General features: G+C 46.6%; 2 protein-coding genes across 18 annotated transcripts in view; one reads left to right on the top strand and one right to left on the bottom strand.

Annotated features, from left to right (window-relative positions):
• Positions 1-39: 39 nt before the first annotated feature.
• On the bottom strand, positions 40-10,540 carry Gsdmdl1 (gasdermin D like 1). 17 transcript variants are annotated; one of them, XM_063263521.1, is made up of 12 exons: positions 10,474-10,540; positions 10,232-10,261; positions 9,701-9,845; positions 8,962-9,259; positions 7,514-7,700; positions 6,816-6,990; positions 4,022-4,127; positions 3,307-3,354; positions 2,569-2,744; positions 2,047-2,188; positions 1,531-1,604; positions 40-897 (listed from the first exon to the last, which is right to left on the bottom strand). In XM_063263521.1, the coding sequence occupies exons 4-12, from the start codon at positions 9,179-9,181 to the stop codon at positions 607-609; spliced, it is 1,419 nt and encodes a 472-aa protein (XP_063119591.1). In that variant the 5' UTR covers positions 9,182-9,259; positions 9,701-9,845; positions 10,232-10,261; positions 10,474-10,540; the 3' UTR covers positions 40-606. The 17 variants fall into 17 exon arrangements, 15 of the variants coding, with proteins under 15 accessions (XP_063119591.1, XP_006241704.1, XP_063119587.1 ...); XM_006241642.5 differs by having other exon boundaries at positions 40-324; positions 10,474-10,538; XM_063263517.1 differs by having other exon boundaries at positions 10,514-10,538.
• The window catches only part of Gsdmc (gasdermin C), a 27,273-nt gene continuing 16,159 nt past the window's right edge, over positions 9,843-20,956 (top strand). Inside the window, exon 1 of the mRNA XM_063263247.1 lies at positions 9,843-19,553. The gene's annotated coding sequence lies outside the window, so the exon portion shown is untranslated. The remainder of the gene's footprint in view (positions 19,554-20,956) is intronic.

The raw sequence follows: 20,956 nt of genomic DNA, 5'->3' as shown, positions 1-20,956 counted from the left end.
GAGAAGCCGGACTCAGTGAGTGACTCAGCTACTGCACAATTAACAAGGAAGACTGGGAAGAGCCTGGTCTTATTTATTCAACTGACTCGATCCCATGCTCTGACATTGTATAGTCATTGGTACAATGGGCTGGAACCTGAGCAGCTTGTTCTGTTTTGTCATGTGACAGATGGAACGAAGGAGGCCAATGCAGGAAACGCAAGGCAGGACAGCTTGTCCTGTGTTACCCTGAAGAGCTACTTCTCCCTGTGGTCTCACCTTGCCACCATACAATAACAGCACTCTTGTAAGCATGTCACATATACTTTTACAAAGTTCTTGTGCCTGGGGAATGACCACAAATCTCATTTTACAATGGCTGATTTTACCTGAGTACAGAGGGGACTATGCTACCTAAGATACACAGCCAAACTGTTCTGCAGCCAGCCTGCACTGCTCAGACAGAATCCTGATTCAGGATACTTGTTCTGAATAGGTGTTTCCGATGTCTGGAACCAGTCTTAAGTGTAGTGTGGGGCCTTTCCTGGTGAAACCCTGTCATCAGCTGTGACCACTAGAGAGGGTTAGTGACATCCCAGGCTGCCAGGAGTCAGGTTGGATGAGACCTTAGGGACAGATAAGTGTTTCCTCTTCAGGCACTGTCCTAGAAAGCCCAGGGCTTGGGTCAGTCAGTAGCTGCAGCCCTGTGAGGCATGCATAGAGTGCAGAAAGCTGAGGTACCACTGTAGGGTCCCAGGGGAGCTGGCAGCCAGACTTCTCTAGCTCTAGCCCACAGCCCTGCACCAGGTTTAGGATGAGGACCTCATCCTCACTCTTCAGGGCACAGAGTACTCCTGTTGGGAGGGGAGAGGTTGTTTCCTCCGTCTGATTACAGTTGTGCTCCAAGATGCTTGCCACCTGCAAGAAACCACTCAGAAGGACAGCAGGGACTGCCTAGGCCTTGGGTGGTGGCATCTACCCTCAAGCAGCAGCCAGGGGCTGTGCTTCCTGTCCACAGCCAAGTTGTGGTTTGGGGGTTTATGCTTATGCATTCTTGCCCTTGATCCTGGGGGTTATACAGCCCCATTTCTACTCCCATGCACACTGCCCTTGACTGCTGCTGGCTGCAGTGAAGCATCCGTAGCAGTCCCCAGGGCCTTCCAGCCTTTGCTGACCTGCCAGGCTGCCTACCACACTAGCTGTCAACTTCAAGAGTTGCCTCCACAGGCAATGTGTGAGCTCATTCCAATACTGTCCATCATCCATGGAGGAGTCAGTTGGATGGGACATACTCTTATCCTTCTCATTCTCAGGCTCGGCAGAGAACATGGGTGAAATGAGCGTGTAAAGTACTTCAGGATGCCGGACAAAGTGGGATCCCCAGGAAGACTGCTTAGAGCTACAGGCTGCAAGGCCAGACCCAGAGACTGCCCACTCTGAGTAGGGGCTGCACAAATGAGTTGTGGGAATGTCAATCAGATCTTTCTACAAAGCTTCTCCGACCTGTTCCTCCCTGCACTCCACCCCCCCTCCTTTGTTTGTGAATCTCACCAGCTCCAGTTCCTCAGATAGGATTTGTCTCTCTATGGACTGGGCCAGCAGGCAATGCTGGGGTTCACTCAGTGCTGTGAGATATAAGAGAGGGGGGGTTACCATGTAGAGGAGGTCCCAGGTAGCTCTGTATTGTGTCCTTCTTTGTGGACTATGGTGGAGAGAGGGCTGTACCTCAGGAGTCCTTTGGTGAGGAGAAACTGCTAGTTCTGGTACCTCTGGAACTATCTTTCCCAAAAGATTCTAAAAGGTCGAAACTACATCTCCCTGGAGCAGTCTACCTAGGGCTGGCAATGAATGTCAGGCACAGAGGGTTTTCACATGTACAAGCTGTTCCACTGATAGTGGTCTTGAGCAGCAGTGATTAACCAGCATCTGGGAAGACTTGATTAAGGCCACTCACACTGTTAGTGCAGACCCAAGGCACCATGCTCTAGCAGCCCAAGCTTTAGCATGGGGTCCTCCCTCATGTTCTCCCTTCAGGATCTGCTTTCAGTCATTGACGCCTACTCTTACCTGCTAAGGCTCCAAGAATATAGAGGATAGCCCTGCCTTTCGAGCATGACAAGTTGCTTGTAGAGTCTTGGAGGATGCATAAGACACAGCCTCCAGGGCCCTCCAGCTGTGCCAGCAGCCCTGTGTCCAGAGCCTGTTCCAGCTGCAGGAAAAGGGTATTAGGAAGAGGCCCCTGTTCTTGTATTCAAAGCAAGCCTCTGTCCGTTCAAAGAGTCGCTCCTGCCTCTGGGAAGCCACTAGTATGCAAAGAGGCTGGATTTGGGCTAGAACTTGGCTGAACCAGCTTCCTCCTAGCTGGGTGGGCTGATGGGAGTCTGGACTTGGTGTCTGACACAGAGCAGACTCTAAGGCATGCCAGTCCATACAGCGCCCTGCCTTACATTCTCAGAAGAGTGTGTGAGAGCCTCAGTGAAGCCCTGTCAGCTGTGAACATGCCACCATGCTCTGTTCCTGCCCACTTTGCCCTGTCCCTGTCTGTCTAGATCTGGAATCTTTCCCAAGTCTGACAAGTAGGTCCATCACCGTATCCTCTAGCTCCTGGAGTGCCTGCTGATCCCGTAGTAGCTCCTGGAGGGCACCAAGCAATGTGGCCCGTCGCTCTGAGGATAATGTGACCAGGTCCTGCAACTGGCTATCTGCTTGGTCCCGCAAGCTGTAGAAGTTAGACTCTTCTCCTGATTCCTGGCTGAAGGCTATAGCTGTAGAGACCAGATGGGCAGCCACTTAGCTTTATGCCAGTCACCTTCTCAGGGGTCCTTTGTGTTCCCAGCTTCCCCAGGAAATCCAGTGGCACAGGAACGACCATGTGCAGCTTTCTCACAGGAAATGTGCCATATACACTTATCCCATTCCCTTCTCTGCACCTTCACGAGACATTTACATGCTGTCTTGTCCAAATCAGCCAATCACACACCTCAGTCAGCCTTCCTACCTGTCACTTCACTGCCTTCCTATTTTCCCTTCCCCCTTTTACAGTGCTCCTACAGAAGGAGCAGAGTCTGTCCCAGCTTTCTCTTCCAGGGCTGCTAGACTGCTCTGGGTCTGAGGCTCCTAAGCAGCACTCCTGTATTCAGGAGAGGGGACCAGGGCTTAGAACATCGTGAGTCTCCAATGGGCATTTCTGCCACACATTCCTCTCGGCAGTTCTGACTCACTTTACCATTCCAGGTAGAGTCCTCCACAGTGACCTGGGGACACCACATAGCATTTGGAGACCACAGAACCATGTCATGGCAGTCACCAACCTTGGTAGTCGCTCACCTACTCTGGCATTCCTGCAGAGCTTTCTTTCAGGGAAGTAAAGGACAGCTGCATGTGGCCGAGCCAGGGCAATACAAACAAACCCAAAGAAGAAAGAAGCAGGACATCTGGTCAGAGAGGTTGCATCTCCCATGCTGCATAGCGGGGGTGGGACTCTGCAGGGTTACCTTACAGAGCACCCTAAAGCAGCCGAAGCCCTGCCACAAAGAGTGCCATGGCCAGGGCAACAGGTGACAATGGTTGGCCCCTGAACCCATGCTTTTCCCTCCCATGGGGACAAAGACTCGGCCTCCATTTGCCCTCTTCTCCCACTCCAAGGCCAAGCCAAGAGATCCAGTGGCCAGAGTGAGTGCCAAGAGCTGGTGCCGTCCAGGCAGTTTCCAGATGTGTCTCTGTTTTGGGACATGGATGGAGCAGCAAGGTGCACTGTGTCTCTGCTTATTTTCTGACAGCAAATATGCAGAGAGACTTTGTTCCAATGGGGTAACAAGGGCCCTTTTCGTAAAATTCAGCCCTACATCAGGGCAGGCAGGGACTAGCTGGGTTTAGGCCTCCCCAGCATGACCTCAGCAGCATTCCTTAAAAGTCAAGTCTTTAGGTGGCCTGACCAGCATACTGCCCAGCCAGTGGGACTTCTTTCTGCTCCTCACTGCTTGATAGTCTCTGCCAGATGGTAGGGGATGGGGAGGTGGGGTACAGGGCTGAATAGGCTTACCCCAGCCATCTTCTTCCACCACTAGCTGCAGAACCCTGTAGGCCAGAACACTGCCCTGTGGGATGCTCACCATCTTCTCTGTGTCCACATGGCTCTGTCCCTGGACCTGTGACGGGGAGCAGGGAGAAAAGACAGCAGGCCTCCAGCCTCCAGAAGCTTCAGGAATCGGTTTTGGAAGCAGATAGGAAAACTACCAGGGTCTTGATGACAAGATTCCTGGAAGGCTAGCTTCACAGGTAGGTGGAGGTGAGGCCAGACAGCAAGAACCCTATGTGCAGCAAGAACGCAAACTGCTTGCGTAAACGGTGTTTCCTCTGTCCTATTAAATATGTTACGCTGATTCAGGGACACTCAGAAAATGCTGAAGTGTGGGCATTGGGGCATGGCTGGTCTATTCCACATGGCCACAAAGTCCCTCTCTCCCATTTTCCACATGGCAGCCAAGGCTTAAAGAAGTAAAGGTATGGGAGGAAGTTGGCCCTAGAAGCTAGGCTTTCATGATCTTTGTCCATTGTCACAGCCTTTCTGCCTACTCCCTCAGGAAAGAACCCCTTACAGCACCTGTAATAAAACTACATTTTCATCAGGTGTCATTGTTGTCCTGGATACAGGCCACCACTTGCAGCAAGATGTGGCCACATAGCCTGACAGGATACACACAGAGTTGTGTAAGTTTGGGGGGGGGGTGCTGCTCCCACTTTCCTGTTCTGTTGTGTGGAATGTATATAAGTAGATACTATAGCCATGTTGACACATGAGGTGTGTTTGAATATGCTTAGCCCAGGGAATGGCACTATTTGGAGGTGTGGCCTTGTTGGAGTAGGTGTGTTACTGTAGATGTGGCTCTAAACCCTTGTCCCAGTTGTCTGAAAGTCAATATTCTGTTAGCAGCCTTCAGATGAAGATGTAGAACTCTCAGCTTCCCCTGCGCCATGCCTGCCTGGTTGCTACCATGTTCCTGCCTTGATGATACTGGACTGAACCTCTGAACCTGTAAGCCAGTCCAATTAAATGTTGTCATTTATAAAACTTGCCTTGGTCCTGGTGTCTGTTCACAGCAGTAAAACCCTAACCAAGACAAGGCGAAAGGCACACATTGGATAACAGAATGGAAAAACAGAAAGAACCAATCCCTAAAAACTGTCATCTACCATTGGAAATCTTTGGCTCCTGTGTGGACTTTTGTGTAAGGGGAAAATGCTTTTCTTCTATTGGGTCAATATTACTTTTTAATTTCCCTTCACTTGCCAGCAAAGAATTGGAAGTCTTGGTCTTCTGGGGTTCTGGGTTGTAGCAGAAAGTGCCGTGTGCTGGGAAAAAACCTACTTTCAGCAATCTGGGAAGGCTGTTTACCTTATCCTAGAACCCAGTCTTAGGACACTCAGTATCTTCATGTATTAGGATACTATAAGAAGGAAGGACCAAACTGAAGCCATTCTGAATACAACTTCCATTTTGAATAGGAGTCAAGTAAAGTTTAAGTTCCCAAGACCTTCTTGGGTAACTGACATCGGACTTGGCAGAAAGAGATGTGTGTCCGGGTAACTAGCATCCTGGTAGACAAGTTGAGACATAAAAGGTAGGCAAGTTACCCTGCCACAGTTGAATAAACCAACCAATGGTAACAGGATACATTTTCCACAAATAAATGTTTCTAAGAAACTTCAATATCCCTGATCCCGATTGTTGGAAAATGTAACTGACTTGGCACAGATCTTTGTGATTTTGAAGCCTAAAAGCTCTGTAACATTCTGGCTCTGCATCCCTGATCCATCAGTTGTGGCTTTATTAAATAAACCTTTCTTTTCTGCATTGACCTAGTGTTTGAGCTGGGTTGGGTCTAACTTGGACCCCATAACAATATCAGCAATAAATGTTTAATTGCAAGATACTGTCCTTGTCCTAGTTGTCTGCCCCACTGCATAAGCTGCGTCAGAAGACTGTCACTCTGCTTCAGGAACATGTGATTAGAAGACAGGTGATTGAAGCACGTGCTTAGAACGAATGTATTTGATTAGAATTAGCATTTGCAGGTTATGCTTCTGTTCACTGACTCAACCAAACATATGCATTGAAAACACATATCAGACTTGAACTTGAACCCCACCTCTTACTGCCAGTGTGGTTCTCAGCAAGGAACTTCTTTGTGTTCTGGTTTCCTCAGGTAAGGAAACAGACTTGACAGATGCCACTCCTGAATCATCCGAATGAATGGATGAGGTCTGTTGAGTGCTTACAGGCAGAAAGTGGTACCTACCTGTTCGTGGGGATGCTCAGGGGATCAGCCACCTGGGCCTGCAGCTAATATGTGGAAGGCAGTGAGCCCCAGAACCTAGGATGTTCCTGTGAAGCCAGCCTTTCTGTGTGAGAGGCTGAAGTAAACGACCTAAGAATGGATGTTTGTAACCAGGTGTGCAAATCTACTGTGAAGGACGCATGCTGTGCTTTTGATTTCTGTGCTATTCCAGACCAGTGATATAGGAGTAGGGGATTACACTGTGTTGCATCTGTAGCACCAGGTACCTGGGAGGTAGAGATAGGAGGTCATTTGGGTCCAGACTGGGCAATATACTAAGACTCTGCTTTAAAACAGAGGGAAAGAGGGGACACTGGGGTGTGAACGTGAGAAACCTCAATAGAATATGTGGGGGCAGAGCTGAGACTGTTTCATTTTCCAAGGACTGCATTCCCCTTCAGGATAGGGAGACTTCTAGGTAGAGCATCTTCATGAGGTTGATTCCTCATTATTCCGACCTCACTGCCCACCATGTGCCCACTCTGACATCCTGCACACCTGAACATGGCCCAGCTGTAGGAGGGACAGCTGTCCGGCTCCTCGCATTTGGTCGTGGCTCTGAAGTATGGTATCTTGCAGGGTCTCCACAGCCTCGGTCACCACATATAGGCTCTCCCTCTCCTTCCGGCTCTGTAGTTCCTGGAGGAACGAGGGCCTAGGCGACCTCAGTTTCCTGGAGGGTGCAGAGAAGCAGAGATCAGAGCTGGGAGGGGCATCTGTCCAGCTGGGCAGTCTTTCCTGGCTCAGTGCTCCTTGTACTATGTCAGTAGCTAGGGGAGAAACAATGTATTGGCCTGTGTGGGTGGGGGTGAGAGAGGCCGGCTTGCTTAAAGTGAGTGGTGGTCACCTGAAAAAGGAGGAAACTGAGGAAAGCCAGGCACAGTCTTCTTCAAGGTTTCAGATATCCAAACATGGGCTCGAATGAGATTTAAAATTTGGAAGATAATATTAAAATGGATGAAAAGGACCCAGATTGCTAACCTGGGAGACCTAGCAGCAACTGAGGATCAATCAGCTTCAGGTAGGTGTCTCTGATTTGCTGCAGTTACCGCCACTCCCTGTTGCCCAGGGCTCACTCCCATAGGTCTACTGTCTCATGTGCCTTGTCAGGCTGTGGGCTGGTGGCACCCTTGGCTTTTCCCTAATACTCGGAGTACTGGGAGTCCAGCTGCCCACAAAGCTTCCCTGGCTCTCACCTTTTCTCAAGAAGCATCTCCCAGGTAAACGGGGAGACCCAGAGTGTCTGCACCGCCAAGGCAGAGAGGCAGGTGGTCGTGCCGCTTCCAGTCACCTGGCTCTGCAGCCCAGCACTCACGCTCACAGCTCCTGTCAATCCCTCTGCCTCCTTCTCCCAGGAATAGATGGGCTTGCTGTGGTTCACCTCTGCAGAGAGAAAAGCACAAGCTGCAGGTGTCTGGCAAGGGAAGGAGGCAGGTGGCAGGATGGTTCATGGTGCAGTTTGGGCCTCAGTCAGGTCTCAAAATGGCTGCCACCACCGATACATTGTGTGAGTGCCGTGCGCCAAAGTCACTGAGCTCTCAAAGTCTCAATACCCTCATCTACATGCAGGGAAGAACCAGCATTGGGGCTTTCTTTGAGGGGGAATTTGAGGATGAAAGGCCAATTTGGCAATGTGGTCTCTGGCACAGGAGGCCTGGAATCCATAGTAGCGGTTATAGTGGATTAAATTATAATTTGCTGTTGGTGAGAGAGATTTCTCAGTCATGAGAGTGCTTGCCTCCAGAACACCTTATTCGGTTCCCAGCACCCATGTTGGCCTGCTTACAACTGCTTGCTACTCCAGGTGCATCTATACTCTTTTCTGGCCTCTGAAGGCACCTGCACTCACGTGATATGCACACAGATGAACATTCGTGTACGCGCGCATACACACACACACACACACACACACACACACACACAGAATAAGTCTTAAAATAATTGCCTAAGTGTGCATATATTGTGTATGTATGTATGTATGTATGTATGTATGTATGTATGTATGTATGTATATGCCATGAAAGTAGGAAGAGGAAGAAATCTAAAGGGAGAAGGGGAGAGCAGGAGTACGGGCATCTTTGTGACCTGAAAGTGGAAGGAGCACTGTCGTGGGGGGGAAGGGGACCAGCAAGAGGAGGAGGAGGGCTGGGGGAAGGTACAGAAATATGAACAAATTAATATGTGTGTGTGAAATGGCAGGAAGAACCACTCTGCGGACCAGAGTTTGATCCTTGGGACACCCATGGTGGAAGGAGAGAACTGGCTCCTGAAAGTTGTCCTCTGACTTGCACATCAGTGCTGCGGCACACATATGCCCACCACACAACATCCACAAAGAACAAGTAAGTGTAAAGCGAAGAATCTGTTAAAAAAGAAATGCCATAATGAAACCCACTGCTTTGCACTCATAGGAAATTAATAAAAATCAATAATAATTTGCTTAAATTACAAGAGGGAACACAGGAACAAAAGAGCCTTTCTCTGGTACATACAGCCACGTGACATGACTATGGGAGCCATGCTCCTGCTAGCCTCACCCAGGGGTTTCTGGGTACCAGGGCAGAGGCCTGTTCAGTGTCTCAGTACGTTCATCTGCCTCCCTTGGGAATCCCACTTCACTCTGCAGCAGCCTCTCGGAAGATACCTGGGTCAGGGCAGCCAGGCTCCAGCACATCCAGCAGGGAGAAGTCTGTGGGGATGAGGGGTGTGTCCCAAGGCCAGAGGGAATGCTTGTGCTTCTTCCTCACCAGGCAGAAGGGGCGCAGGCGCTGTGAACTGTTCAGGCTGTCTACCGGCACCAGCTCACCCTTCCTGCCCAGCTCTCTCACCAGGCTTTTGGTGCTCCTCAAGAACAGAGATGACATGCTCCTTGAGAGGCAAGGGACAATATCATCCCGGGCTGGATATGGGATCCCTTCGTGATAGCTGCAAGCTGGCCTGATCTGGAAACAGAGATGTGAAGACTGGGAGGCCAGGCTGACTGCCTGAGTCACACCAGATCCAGCTAGGTTCCAAACTTCGTCTTAGAGTGGAAGCCACAGCTAGCCCAAAACATCATTCAGGTTACCCAACCATACAATGCTGAACTCTGAGAAGTTCAGGACCACAGACATACTTCTCTGGGTTTCAGGGCTGTTCTTTTGGAAACACGACTGAATCCCTCTGTGCTGTGTAATGTGGTGGTTTAGCCATATTTAGAAAATGCCTCCTCCATGCATCTCTATGAGGACGCAGTTAATAACTGTGAAGACCTTCGGTGGCAGGCCTAGGTCCATACACTACAGCTCTGCATTCTCGCCCCTCTTTCTTTCCCAAAGACATTGGGGACCCAGGCATGCTGTACAGAGGGAGGAGTTGGGTTGAGAGGGGAGCAGGAATCCTACTTGCTTTCCCTGTGGTTGTACAAATTCCTGTGCGGAAGGACCTAAGGTGGACTCCAGTTTCCTCTTATCTCCAGTTGCGTTGTATCATGGTTTTCTTGACATTGAAGCCAGGACCTCCCTGAGGTGGGCTCTGGGATTCACCTGTCTGTGCAGGGCGTTGATTTTAGGATGAGCCTTGGGCTGCAGCGAGGAAAAGAAAAAACAAAACAAAACAAAAAACCCCAAAAAACTAGGGCAGGTGGGAGCTGGTCTAGGGGTGACTGGGAGGCTGGAGAAGAGAGCCTGACACCCAGCCCTGGTGACTGCTGGAGGTGCTGGCCCCACCCCTCTTTTCTGGGGCAGTTCCTAGGTCCCACTGTCACTTCGAGGGATTTAGAAAAATGTCTGATTTGTTTTAAAACAGAAAGAAGGGAAATAAAAGCTTTTAAGTATGTCACAATACAAAAAAGGATGCTATATTCTATATTCTTTATCCCAACAGTATTAAATGATAATTTCTGTGGTAGCAGGGTTTCAGTAAAGAGAAAGCACCTGGGTCCTCAAGCATCGCCCTCCTGGGACCTAGAAGAGACAGGAGGAGAGGAATCTGGGTCCTAGTGCAGGGCAATGGCGACACTCCCTGGGCAGCGCAAGGGTCACACTAAGGGTTGCAGGTCAGCCCAAGTCAGGGAGGCCGCAGAGGGAGGAGGCAAGCTGAATTGGTGTTCAGAGAACCCAGGGCAGCAGGGCAAGGAGGAACCTGAAGCCTTGGGACACGTCCCTCAGCTTCGTACCTCGGGGTGGCTGCTGGTGGGTGCCACCCAGCTGACCTACCGGATGCCAAGGCCACTGCGCCTGCGCAAGACCGCTCTGTTCACGTGGGACTCTTGACTTTCATTCTGGACTGCAGGATTCCAGCTCTGCCCCTGGTGTATCCATAAAGCCCTTTGCCAGATAACTGTAGACTTCAGCTCCTCCTGAGTGAGATAAAGCCGCTTTCGGCTTTCTTCCCAGCCATACCTCCTCCCCCACCCCCCCACCCCCAGTTCTCTCTTCTACAGGATGGCAACACCCAGCTTCTCAATCTATGTTTTTCTTCCCTTCTGATACCTATGGAGGCTCAGGGACGCTGCAAAACTCTCAGCTTCTTTCTGCTTTCCCCATCCGATTAGGGGTTGAGGGGAGACATTAACACCACCATCCTTACTTAGCCTTTATGTTTCTATGGGCACCCACTCCACTCCTGCCTCTAGGCCTGCAAACCTTTGGAACCAGCTATTGCTTCTATCCTGCAGCCCAACTCCCCAACACACACTCCCCCTCCCAACGCCCCCTGACTGCTTTCACCTACAGTCAGTTCTTGACACACTAGTTCAACCAATGCAAAATACCGAGCTCTCAGCCCTTCTAAAACATGGAGTCTGTCTCCGTCCACTCCAGATCTTACTGACTTATCATTATTCCTTACGGGACCCTCATACCTGGCTCATTCCAGGCTTACGATTTTTAAAATACTAACCTATGTTCACAAAATTACCAACTGCTTCTCTAGTCTGTCAAAGACCACAGGCTGTTTTCATTTTCTGTGCTCACTGGGTCTGGGAACCACACCGGAGACACAAAGTTTCACCCCCGACCCCTTATCTTTCTCCACCCAACTGCAAAGCAGTTTTCAGCCAAGCTATAAAAGAGAAGATATTCATTCATCCAGAAGGGATAGGGAAGATAAACTGAGCAAACTACACCTCCCCTTTATAAGAAAACTCTTACCGAAGGCCCACACTGTTTGCAGAGATAAGAGTGTCTTTATTTTGCCTCTCTCGATGGTTAGATGTACTCATGTGATTGCAGTGTGTGATCATTTTGTATGTGTATATGCAGCTGCTGCTTATTTGTGCTCATGAGAAAACATTTTTATCCAAAGTAGCGAGGCCACCAAAGCTTGTTTTCTATAACCATCCCACCTTCTTAAACCTTATGAAACAGAATGACAATATCATCATCTTCCTCATCTTGTAAAACTTCTGATGGAAGAGGAGTTTATTGTAGATATGAGGGAGAGCATAGCCAAATGCAACAACATCTGGGAGAGGCCAGAGTGGACATTACCCTGAACCATGTGAGGAGGGGGCAGGGAAGAGAGAGAGCAGAAGCCAGGTGAAGCAGCCAAGAGGGCAAAAGGTAGAAAAAGGGTGGGTAGACAAGATGGCTGGATAGTACAGGGAAGTTCCTCTGGGGAAGTGGGGGTGGTATGCCAGGTGAGGACTAAAGGATGCTGGGAACCCTGACAGCCAGGTCTGCGTTGATGTGTTAAACAGGCATTTAAGACTTACAACTTCTATCCACATCTTTAGTGTCCTCTACCTGGTGAAACTTTTCTTTATGTAGAAGTCCTGTTACATCCTCTGAACTTGACCCCTTCTGCCTTCCCTTTCTAGGATTCTTTTTCTTTCTTTTTTTAATTTTATTTCTTTTTTAAATTTTATTTATTTATTTATTTTTATTAACTTGAGTATTTCTTATATACATTTCGATTGTTGAGTGTTATTCCCTTTCCCGGTTTCCGGGCAAACATCCCCCTAATCCCTCCCCCTCCCCTTCGTTATGGGTGTTCCCCTCCCCATCCTCCCCTCATTGCCGCCCTCCCCCCAACAATCATGTTCACTGGGGGTCCAGTCTTGGCAGGACCCAGGGCTTCCCCTTCCACTGGTGCTCTTACTAGGATATTCATTGCTACCTATGAGGTCAGAGTCCAGGGTCAGTCCATGTATAGTCTTTAGGTAGTGGCTTAGTCCCTGGATGCTCTGGTTGCTTGGCATTGTTGTACATATGGGGTCTCGAGCCCCTTCAAGCTCTTCCAGTTCTTTCTCTGATTCCTTCAACGGGGGTCCTATTCTCAGTTCAGTGGTTTGCTGCTGGCATTCGCCTCTGTATTTGCTGTATTCTGGCTGTGTCTCTCAGGAGCGATCTACATCCGGCTCCTGTCGGCCTGCACTTCTTTTCTTCATCCATCTTGTCTAATTGGATGGCTGTATATGCATGGGCCACATGTGGGGCAGGCTCTGAATGGGTGTTCCTTCTGTGTCTGTTTTAATCTTTGCCTCTCTATTCCCTGCCAAGGGTATTCTTGTTCCCCTTTTAAAGAAGGAGTGAAGCATTCACATTTTGATCATCCGTCTTGAGTTTCATGTGTTCTAGGCATCTAGGGTAATTCAAGCATTTGGGCTAATAGCCACTTATCAATGAGTGCATACCATGTGTGTTTTTCTGTGATTGGGTTAGCTCACTCAGGATATTTTCCAGTTCCAACCATTTGCCTACGAATTTCATAAAGTCATTGCTTTTGATAGCTGAGTAATATTCCATTGTGTAGATGTACCACATTTTCTGTATCCATTCCTCTGTTGAAGGGCATCTGGGTTCTTTCCAGCTTCTGGCTATTATAAATAAGGCTGCGATGAACATAGTGGAGCACGTGTCTTTGTTATATGTTGGGGCATCTTTTGGGTATATGCCCAAGAGAGGTATAGCTGGATCCTCAGGCAGTTCAATGTCCAATTTTCTGAGGAACCTCCAGACTGATTTCCAGAATGGTTGTACCAGTCTGCAATCCCACCAACAATGGAGGAGTGTTCCTCTTTCTCCGCATAGGATTCTTTTTCTTATTTCTCTGTGTAGCCCTTGCCATTTTATTCTGTAGACCAAGTTGATCTTGAACTCTGGAATCTGCCTGCCTCTGTCTCCTGAGTACTGGTATTAAAGGAGTCATAAGCACTCATTTTCTTTACAGTCAGGCGTGAGATAAGCCCAAACACCACCATCCCAGTTGTGATGGCTATTCCCAGTTGTCAACTTGACTACATTTGGAAAGAGCTGCAAACCAGAAATGGAGGGCACACCTGTGCTCCAGATTTTGAGGCCGAAAGACACAGGCTTTTGATCCAGATGGAGAGGCATAGTGACTATGACAAGCTTGGGCCCAGGCAAGGTGGTATATGTCTTTAACTCCAGGAGACAGAGGCAAGTAGATTTATGAGTTTAAGGCCAGCCTGCCACAGAGCAAGTTCCAAGAATAGTTTAAGTCTAGGCGTGGTAGATACACACTTTTAATCTGGTGCACACCTTTGCAACATAAGGGCAATGGAAGAAGGAAGGTTTCTTGTTTGCCTACTGGCACTTACTTGCTAGCACATCTGTTCTTCTTCAGAATTCTAGCTCATACCGATGACCAGCTGGAATGCCCAGCCTTGTAGGACTGAGCAACTGCTAGAGTCTTGTACTTCCCACTCACAGCTACTCTTTGTTGGGTTAGTTGGACTCCAGACTGTAATAATTTCCCTTACTGTATAGAGACATTCCATAAGTCCTGTGACTCTATGAACCCTGACTAATGAACCACTGATGGGCACCTTTAAAGTTGGATCTCTGGATCTTCTTCGTGAAAATGGGTTATATCTATTATCTCAATAGCTGCTCTAATCTTGGGCCTTGTGTGTTAAACTGATGTCTCTGTATATATGTCTTGGTAGGTGTGTATACATGAGGGGCTGAGGGGGTGGGTAGACAGCATCCAACTTCTTGGAGCTGGCGTTACAGGTGGTTGTAAACCACCTAGTGAAAGTGCTGGGATCTGAACTCTGGTTCTCTGCAAAAGCATCGAATGCTCTTAATCACTGAACGTCTCTTCAGCCCCCAGCTGCCTTAATTCGTATCTGTTTGCATTTTCTATTGCATAGCTGGCCCTGCCACAGTTTAACTTCATCTGCTTCAGCATCCTGGTTAGCTGCAGCTGTCATCTTGAGTTATCTGAGGCAATCTCAGTTGGGGGATGGCAAGATCAGATTGGCCTGTGACCACCTCAGTGACCAATTCTGTTGACTGATTACGTGGAAGGGCTCAGACCATGGTGGGCGGCACCATACCTATGTAGGTGGACCATGAGGAAGTGAGTGAGCCACTGAGTGGCATTTCTTTATGGTTCTCGCATCCAAGTTCTTGTGTGAGTCTCTGCCTGACTTCCCTCAAAAGCAGATTATAACCTAGATGTATAAGATGAAATAAATCCTTCCCTCCCCAAGTTTCTTGTGGTGATGGTGCTTCTCACACAACAGAAAGCAAACTAGGATACCTCAGTTACCTTCAATACCTGAAAGCAAGCAACAATAGATACCCAAACCCTTCATTTTAAAAAATTATATTTAAATGTTTTTGAGAATTTCACATGTGATACTTTGTATTATCTTCAACTCCCTCTCTCCTTGCTCCAACCCCTCCAGGGTTAGCACTCCCTATAAAGTTCATGAGCTCTCCTGTAATTATTGTTGTACACCTGGCCACATATTTATATGTGAATACATTCTGCTGAGTCCATTTCGTGTTGCTTGTATGTGTATGTGCTTGGGGTTGACCACTTGGGACTGGATGACCTATCAGTGGTTTGACCCAGTAGAAGACCCACTCTCCTTTCAGCAGACATTAGTTGTTTCTAATTCTCCATGTACTCGTAGGGGCTTGTGAGAGTTTTCTGCTGCACCCACACTGCAGTGCCAGCTTGTGTTGCCAGTGTGTAGGTATGGCTTAGGTGATTCTAATTTTGAGATATTTTTTAAAATAAATATAGCTTCCCTCTCATTTCCTGAAGACAAAAATCTCACAGCAGACTTCCTGATCTTCTGGCTTTTACAGTCTTTCCATTCTTTCTTCCATGATGTTCCCTGAGCCTTTGGGTGTTGGGGTTGTTTTATAGGTGTGCCAACTGTGGATGAGCATGGCATGGTTGATTAGTCTCTGCATTTTGACGAGCTTCACATTTCCGTAATGGTGCCTGTCGTAGTCATTGTCCTATTGTGTGAAGAGACGCCATGATCGAGGCAATTTTTATGAAACTATTTAACTGGGGCTTGCCTATGAGACAGTGAGGTGGATTTCAGATACAGCTGAACAGAAACAGGTATGAACTTCACTGATATTGGACCTACTCCTGGATATCTGTTTCCTTTCTTAAATTTAACTTATTTTAGAAAGTGGGTTATATAGGGATAGTATTAAAGCCAACTTAACTTCAAAGTTAAGTTGCGTTCATAGTTTAGGTCTTTCCGCTTTGTGTGTGTGTGTGTGTGTGTGTGTGTGTGTGTGTGTATGTGTGTGTGTGTGTGTATTTTTCTATTTCTGTCAATTTAATACTTAGCTGGAAACTAACTTAGACAAACATTTAATTGTTTCATAGGTCATATAAAAGCTGCACATCACTATATACATATATTTAAATGTTCTTTGCTGTTAAACTGCTCAATAAAATGTAATTTCTATTGATATTACCTTATATTATTATTTATTCTATAATTATATATTCTATAATTATATATTCTAATAGTATATATTATTAGAATTATGTAGTCATTAGTTTTTATTGGATTTTTAAATTTACATTTCAAATGTTATCCCCTTTCCTGGTTTCCCATCCATAACCCCTCATCCTCTTCCCCCTCCCCCTTCTTCTGTAATGGTGTTCCCCTTCCCAACCACCCACCCCTTCCTGCCTCCCTGTCCTGACATTCTCCTACACCTGGGGGTCCAGCTTTGGCAGGACCAAGGACTTCTCCCATTGGTGCCCAACAAGGCCATCCTCTGCTACATATGCAGCTGGAGCCATGGGTCTGTTCATGTGTACTCTTTGGGTGGTAGTTTAGTCCCTAGGAACTCTGGTTGGTTGGTATCATTCTTATGGGGTTGCAAGCCCCTTCAGCTCCTTCAGTCCTTTCTCTTAACTCCTCCGATGGGGACCCTGTTCTCAGTGCAATGGGTGGCTGCTAGCATTTGCCTCCGTATTTGTCATGCTTTGGCAGAGCCTCTTAGGAGACAGCTATATCAGGCTCCTGTCAACATGCACTTCTTGGCATCACCAATATTGCCTGGGTTTGATGGCTGTACATACGTACACACACACACACACACACACACACACACACACACACACACACACACACACACACATATGGACTGGGTAGATATGCATTTGAGACCACGTTTCACTATGTAACCATGGCTAGTCTGGAAGTCACCATGTAGAACCACACTGACCTTAACCTTATAGAGCTCTTCCTGAGTCTACCTTTGTCTTTAATTGCTAGGATTAAAGGTGTGTGTTATTACATTAACTTAAAATAAGTTAAATTTAAGAAAGAAAACAGATATCCAGGAGTAGGTCCAATATCAGTGAAGTTCATACCTGCTTCTGTTCAACTGTATCTGAAATCCACCTCACTGTCTCATAAGCCCCAGTTAAATAGTTTCATAAAAATTTCCTCGATCATGGTGTCTCTTCACACAATAGGACAATGACTATGACAGGCACCATTACAGAAATGTGTAACTAGTCAAAATCCAGTTACAAAATGAAAATTTTTAGTATTTTGAATTATGCCCTAATGAATATTATACCTAAATATTTGTTAATATTTTGATTATTTTCTTTTTTTTTTTTGGTTCTTTTTTTCGGAGCTGGGGACCGAACCCAGGGCCTTGCGCTTCCTAGGCAAGCGCTCTACCACTGAGCTAAATCCCCAACCCCTTGATTATTTTCTTAAGGCATGCTTGTATATGAGGAATTTAAAGCTTACGATATTAACTCTCTAGGTAATTTTGGTACTAACAAGGCTGCTATGAACAAAGTGGAGCATGTGTCCTTGTAATATATTGGAGCATCTTTTGGGTATATGCCCAGGAGTAGTATACTGGGTCCTCAGGTAGTACTACGTCCACTTTTGTGAGGAACCTCCAGACTGATTTTCAGAGAGGTTGTACCAGCTTGCAATCCCACCAACAATGGAGGAGTGTTCCTCTTTCTCCACGTTCTCTCCAGCATCTGCTGTCACCTGAGTGTTTGATCTTAGCCATTCTTACTGGTTCGAGGTGGAATCTCAGAGTTGTTTTGATTTGCATTTCACTGACGACTAAGGATGTTGAACATTTCTTTAGGTGCTTCTCGGCCATTCAACATTCCTCAGTTGAGAATCCTTTGTTAAGCTTTGTACCCCACATTTTAAAAGCTGGAAACAACATAGATGTCCTTCAGCAGAGGAATGGATATAGAAAATGTGGTACATTTAAACATTGGAGTACCAAGATACAATTCACAGACCACATGAGGCTTAAGAAGGACAACCAAAGTGTGGATGCTTCAGTCCTTCTTAGAAGGGGGAACAAAATACTCACGGGAAGAAATGTGGAGACAAAGTGTAGAGCAGAGACTGAAGGAAAGGTCATCCAGAGACTGCCCCACCTGGGGATCCATCCCACATACAGACACCAAATCAAGACAATATTGTGGATGCCAAGAAGTGCATGCTGACAGGAGCCTGATATAGCTGTTTCCTGAGCCACTCTGCCAGAGCATGACAAATACAGAGGCAGATGCTTGCAGCTAATCATTGAACTGAGAACAGGGTTACCAATGGATGAGTTGGAGAAGGGACTGAAGGAACTGAAGGGATTTGCAACCGTATAAGAACAACAATATCAACTAACCAGACCCTCCAGAGCTCCTAGGAACTAAACCACAATCCCAAGAGTATAGAGGTATGGACCTATGGCTCCAGCCACATACATAGCAGAGGATGGCCTTGTCAGGCATCAATGGGAGGAGAGACCCTTGGTCCTGTCAAGACTACATGCCCCAGTGTAGGGGAATGTCAAGGTGGGGAGGTGGAAGGGAGTGGGTGAGTGTGTCAGGGAGCCCCCTCATAAAAGTAGGGGGAGATAACAGGTTTCTGTAGGGGAAACTGGGAAAGGGGATAACATTTGAAATGTAAATAAAAAAATATCCAAAAGAGAGAGAGAGAGAAAAAAGATATTCTCATGGTTTGTTTCTATCAATAGTTGTATGAGAGTCATTGTCATTGCATCATTGGTGGCAAAAAAAAGTTACTTCTCTTAAAAAAAACAAAAACAAAAACAAAAACAAAACTTTTGGGGCTAGAGAGATGGCTCAGTGGTTAAGAGCACTGACTGTTCTTCCAGAGGTTCTGAGTTCAATTCCCAGCAACCACATGGTGGCTCACAGCCACTTATAATGGGATCCAATACCCTCTTACATCTGAAGATGGCAGCACTGTACTCATATACATAAAACAAATAAATCTAAAAAAAAAACTTTTCTCAGTCAAAATATAAATAGATTCTCACAATGATTTCTTGAGATTTCTAGTGAGTTTCAAGCTTTTTAAATGTAAACCTGATTTTGTTTTTCTCAAGTGAATTAATATTTTGGTGCTCAACTTGTTTGCGAAGTTAAGTTCTGTACTTAAAATGAGCTGAAGCGAGCCTTTCCTTTCTGGAGTTGCTTTCTGACAGGCATTGGTTATAGCAATGAATGAAGTAACTTTTGGAGTGCCAGCACATCCGTGAATCCTCCCGTTGCAGACATGTCACACCCAGCACGTTCACCAGAAGGTGAGTCCTTCCAAACCCATTTCCTGACAATCATAAATCAGACTTGTTCAACTGGTTTTCTTTATAAAGAGAGAGGTGCACTGTTTCCTAAGAATCCTCCCTCTTCTGAGCCAGGAGAGCCTTCCAGGCTCACCTGCAAATGCTCTCTGATGCAGATCCATACTCTTTTGGATGGTGGATTTGAACACAAGTTCTGAGCCCAGAGCTAAGTTCCTGGAGAAAAGAGTGCATCCCTGTGCTTACCTGGTCAGAACACTGCATTGAAAATTGTCTTGGACCTGCTGAAAGGAGAGAAACATAGTGAAGAGAATCACGTTGATTTGGTCCTGGAGTTCGTACAAGTTATATTAGATTAAAAGGTCCAAGGACTAAGGAGTCACATTCAATTGTACTTTCTCTAGAGAGAAAAACCGGCTTCCACCTGGTAAGTGCTGATGGGGATGAGGGAGTAGGTAAGGAAAGAAGGCTGTGTGGTGAGACAGAGTTCTTCAGGCTGGTTTGTGAAATGAGTTGATGGGTTTTCCTAAGTAATGTTACCTGCAGGGAAGGAAGCGTTTTTTAAGTTCTCCATAAGAGAAATAGTGGAGCGCTCCCGGGAGTATGGAAGAGCAAAGACCAGTCTCTGACACATCTCTGTTCAGGTTTGGTGTTGGAGACATAGTTGAAAATGGTCCCCTGAAGCCTTTTTTATGATTGTTGACAGTTCTTATTATAGTTGTATTGTTCAAAGCTCAGTTCCTCGTCATTGGAAATCTTATTCTTTACTGTAAAGAGAATGATTTAAGCCAGTTAATCTTACTTAGACTTTCCTGCAAAGTATTGTTAACATATGCAAGTTCATGAATATCTACAACCAAAGTTTCGATTTCCACCCACACATTTTATCTCCATGACAGTTTCTACAACTCCTGTGCGTGTATGTATGATTAATCTTTCTCTGGCTTTCAAAGTCAATGTGCTGAGATAGAAATTCAATTTCTCTCTCTTCTTGGAAATGGTGTCAGGGCAAAGGCACCACCTCTGTCATGTTGCTCAATCTAGGGACCCTGAAGTCCTCTGCACTCCTCCCCTTTCCCATGGTCTGCATAAAACCAATCACTACGTTTGTAAAAAATTCCGTAGCAATCTTGGGTCTTCACCCTAGTGTATAAGCTGCAGATATGTCTTATTTGAACATTGCCATGAATAGCCTCAGAAGTAATTGCATTCTTTGCTGTTGGGATTTTGTTTTCAGGAAAGAGTTTTTCTGTGTAGCAGAGCCATGTTGCTCATTGGTAGTGCAACTGGCCTTATGGATTCATGGATCCCATAGCTTTGGAATAAACTGACCATTGAATGAACATATTCAGACAAGGGCTTGGAAAGATGGTTCAGCAGGTATAACACCCACTGTACATATATGAGGATCAGACTTTTTCTTTTTATAGTTTTGCCTGTCTTGAACTCACTCTGTAGACCAGGCTGGGCTCCAATTTGAACATCCACCTGCCTCTGCCTCCCAAGTACTGGGATTGAAGGTCTTAGATTCTACTGCCCCAGTAAGGATTAGACTTCTAATCCTAGGGACCCATGTAAAACCCAGTAGGCAAGGTGTCAGCCTGTAATCTCACCATGCAGGAGGTATAGATAGGACACCTCTGGGGCAAGCTGATTAACCAGAATAGCCATGGTGGGGATCTTTGCCTCAATATAGAACGTAAGGAGTGATTGAACAAGTCATTAAATACCAACCACAGACCTTCACATGCACACATGTGGGTGAACATGTTGCAGTAAAATTATAATAGAAAATGTTGTCTTTTATCCCTCACTAGGTCCGGCATCATA

The sequence above is a fragment of the Rattus norvegicus genome, chromosome 7 (assembly GCF_036323735.1).
Source record: "Rattus norvegicus strain BN/NHsdMcwi chromosome 7, GRCr8, whole genome shotgun sequence".
NCBI classification, from domain to species: Eukaryota; Metazoa; Chordata; class Mammalia; order Rodentia; family Muridae; genus Rattus; species Rattus norvegicus.
Note: the sequence above shows the minus strand (reverse complement) of the source record. Positions and strands in the feature narration are given on the sequence as shown.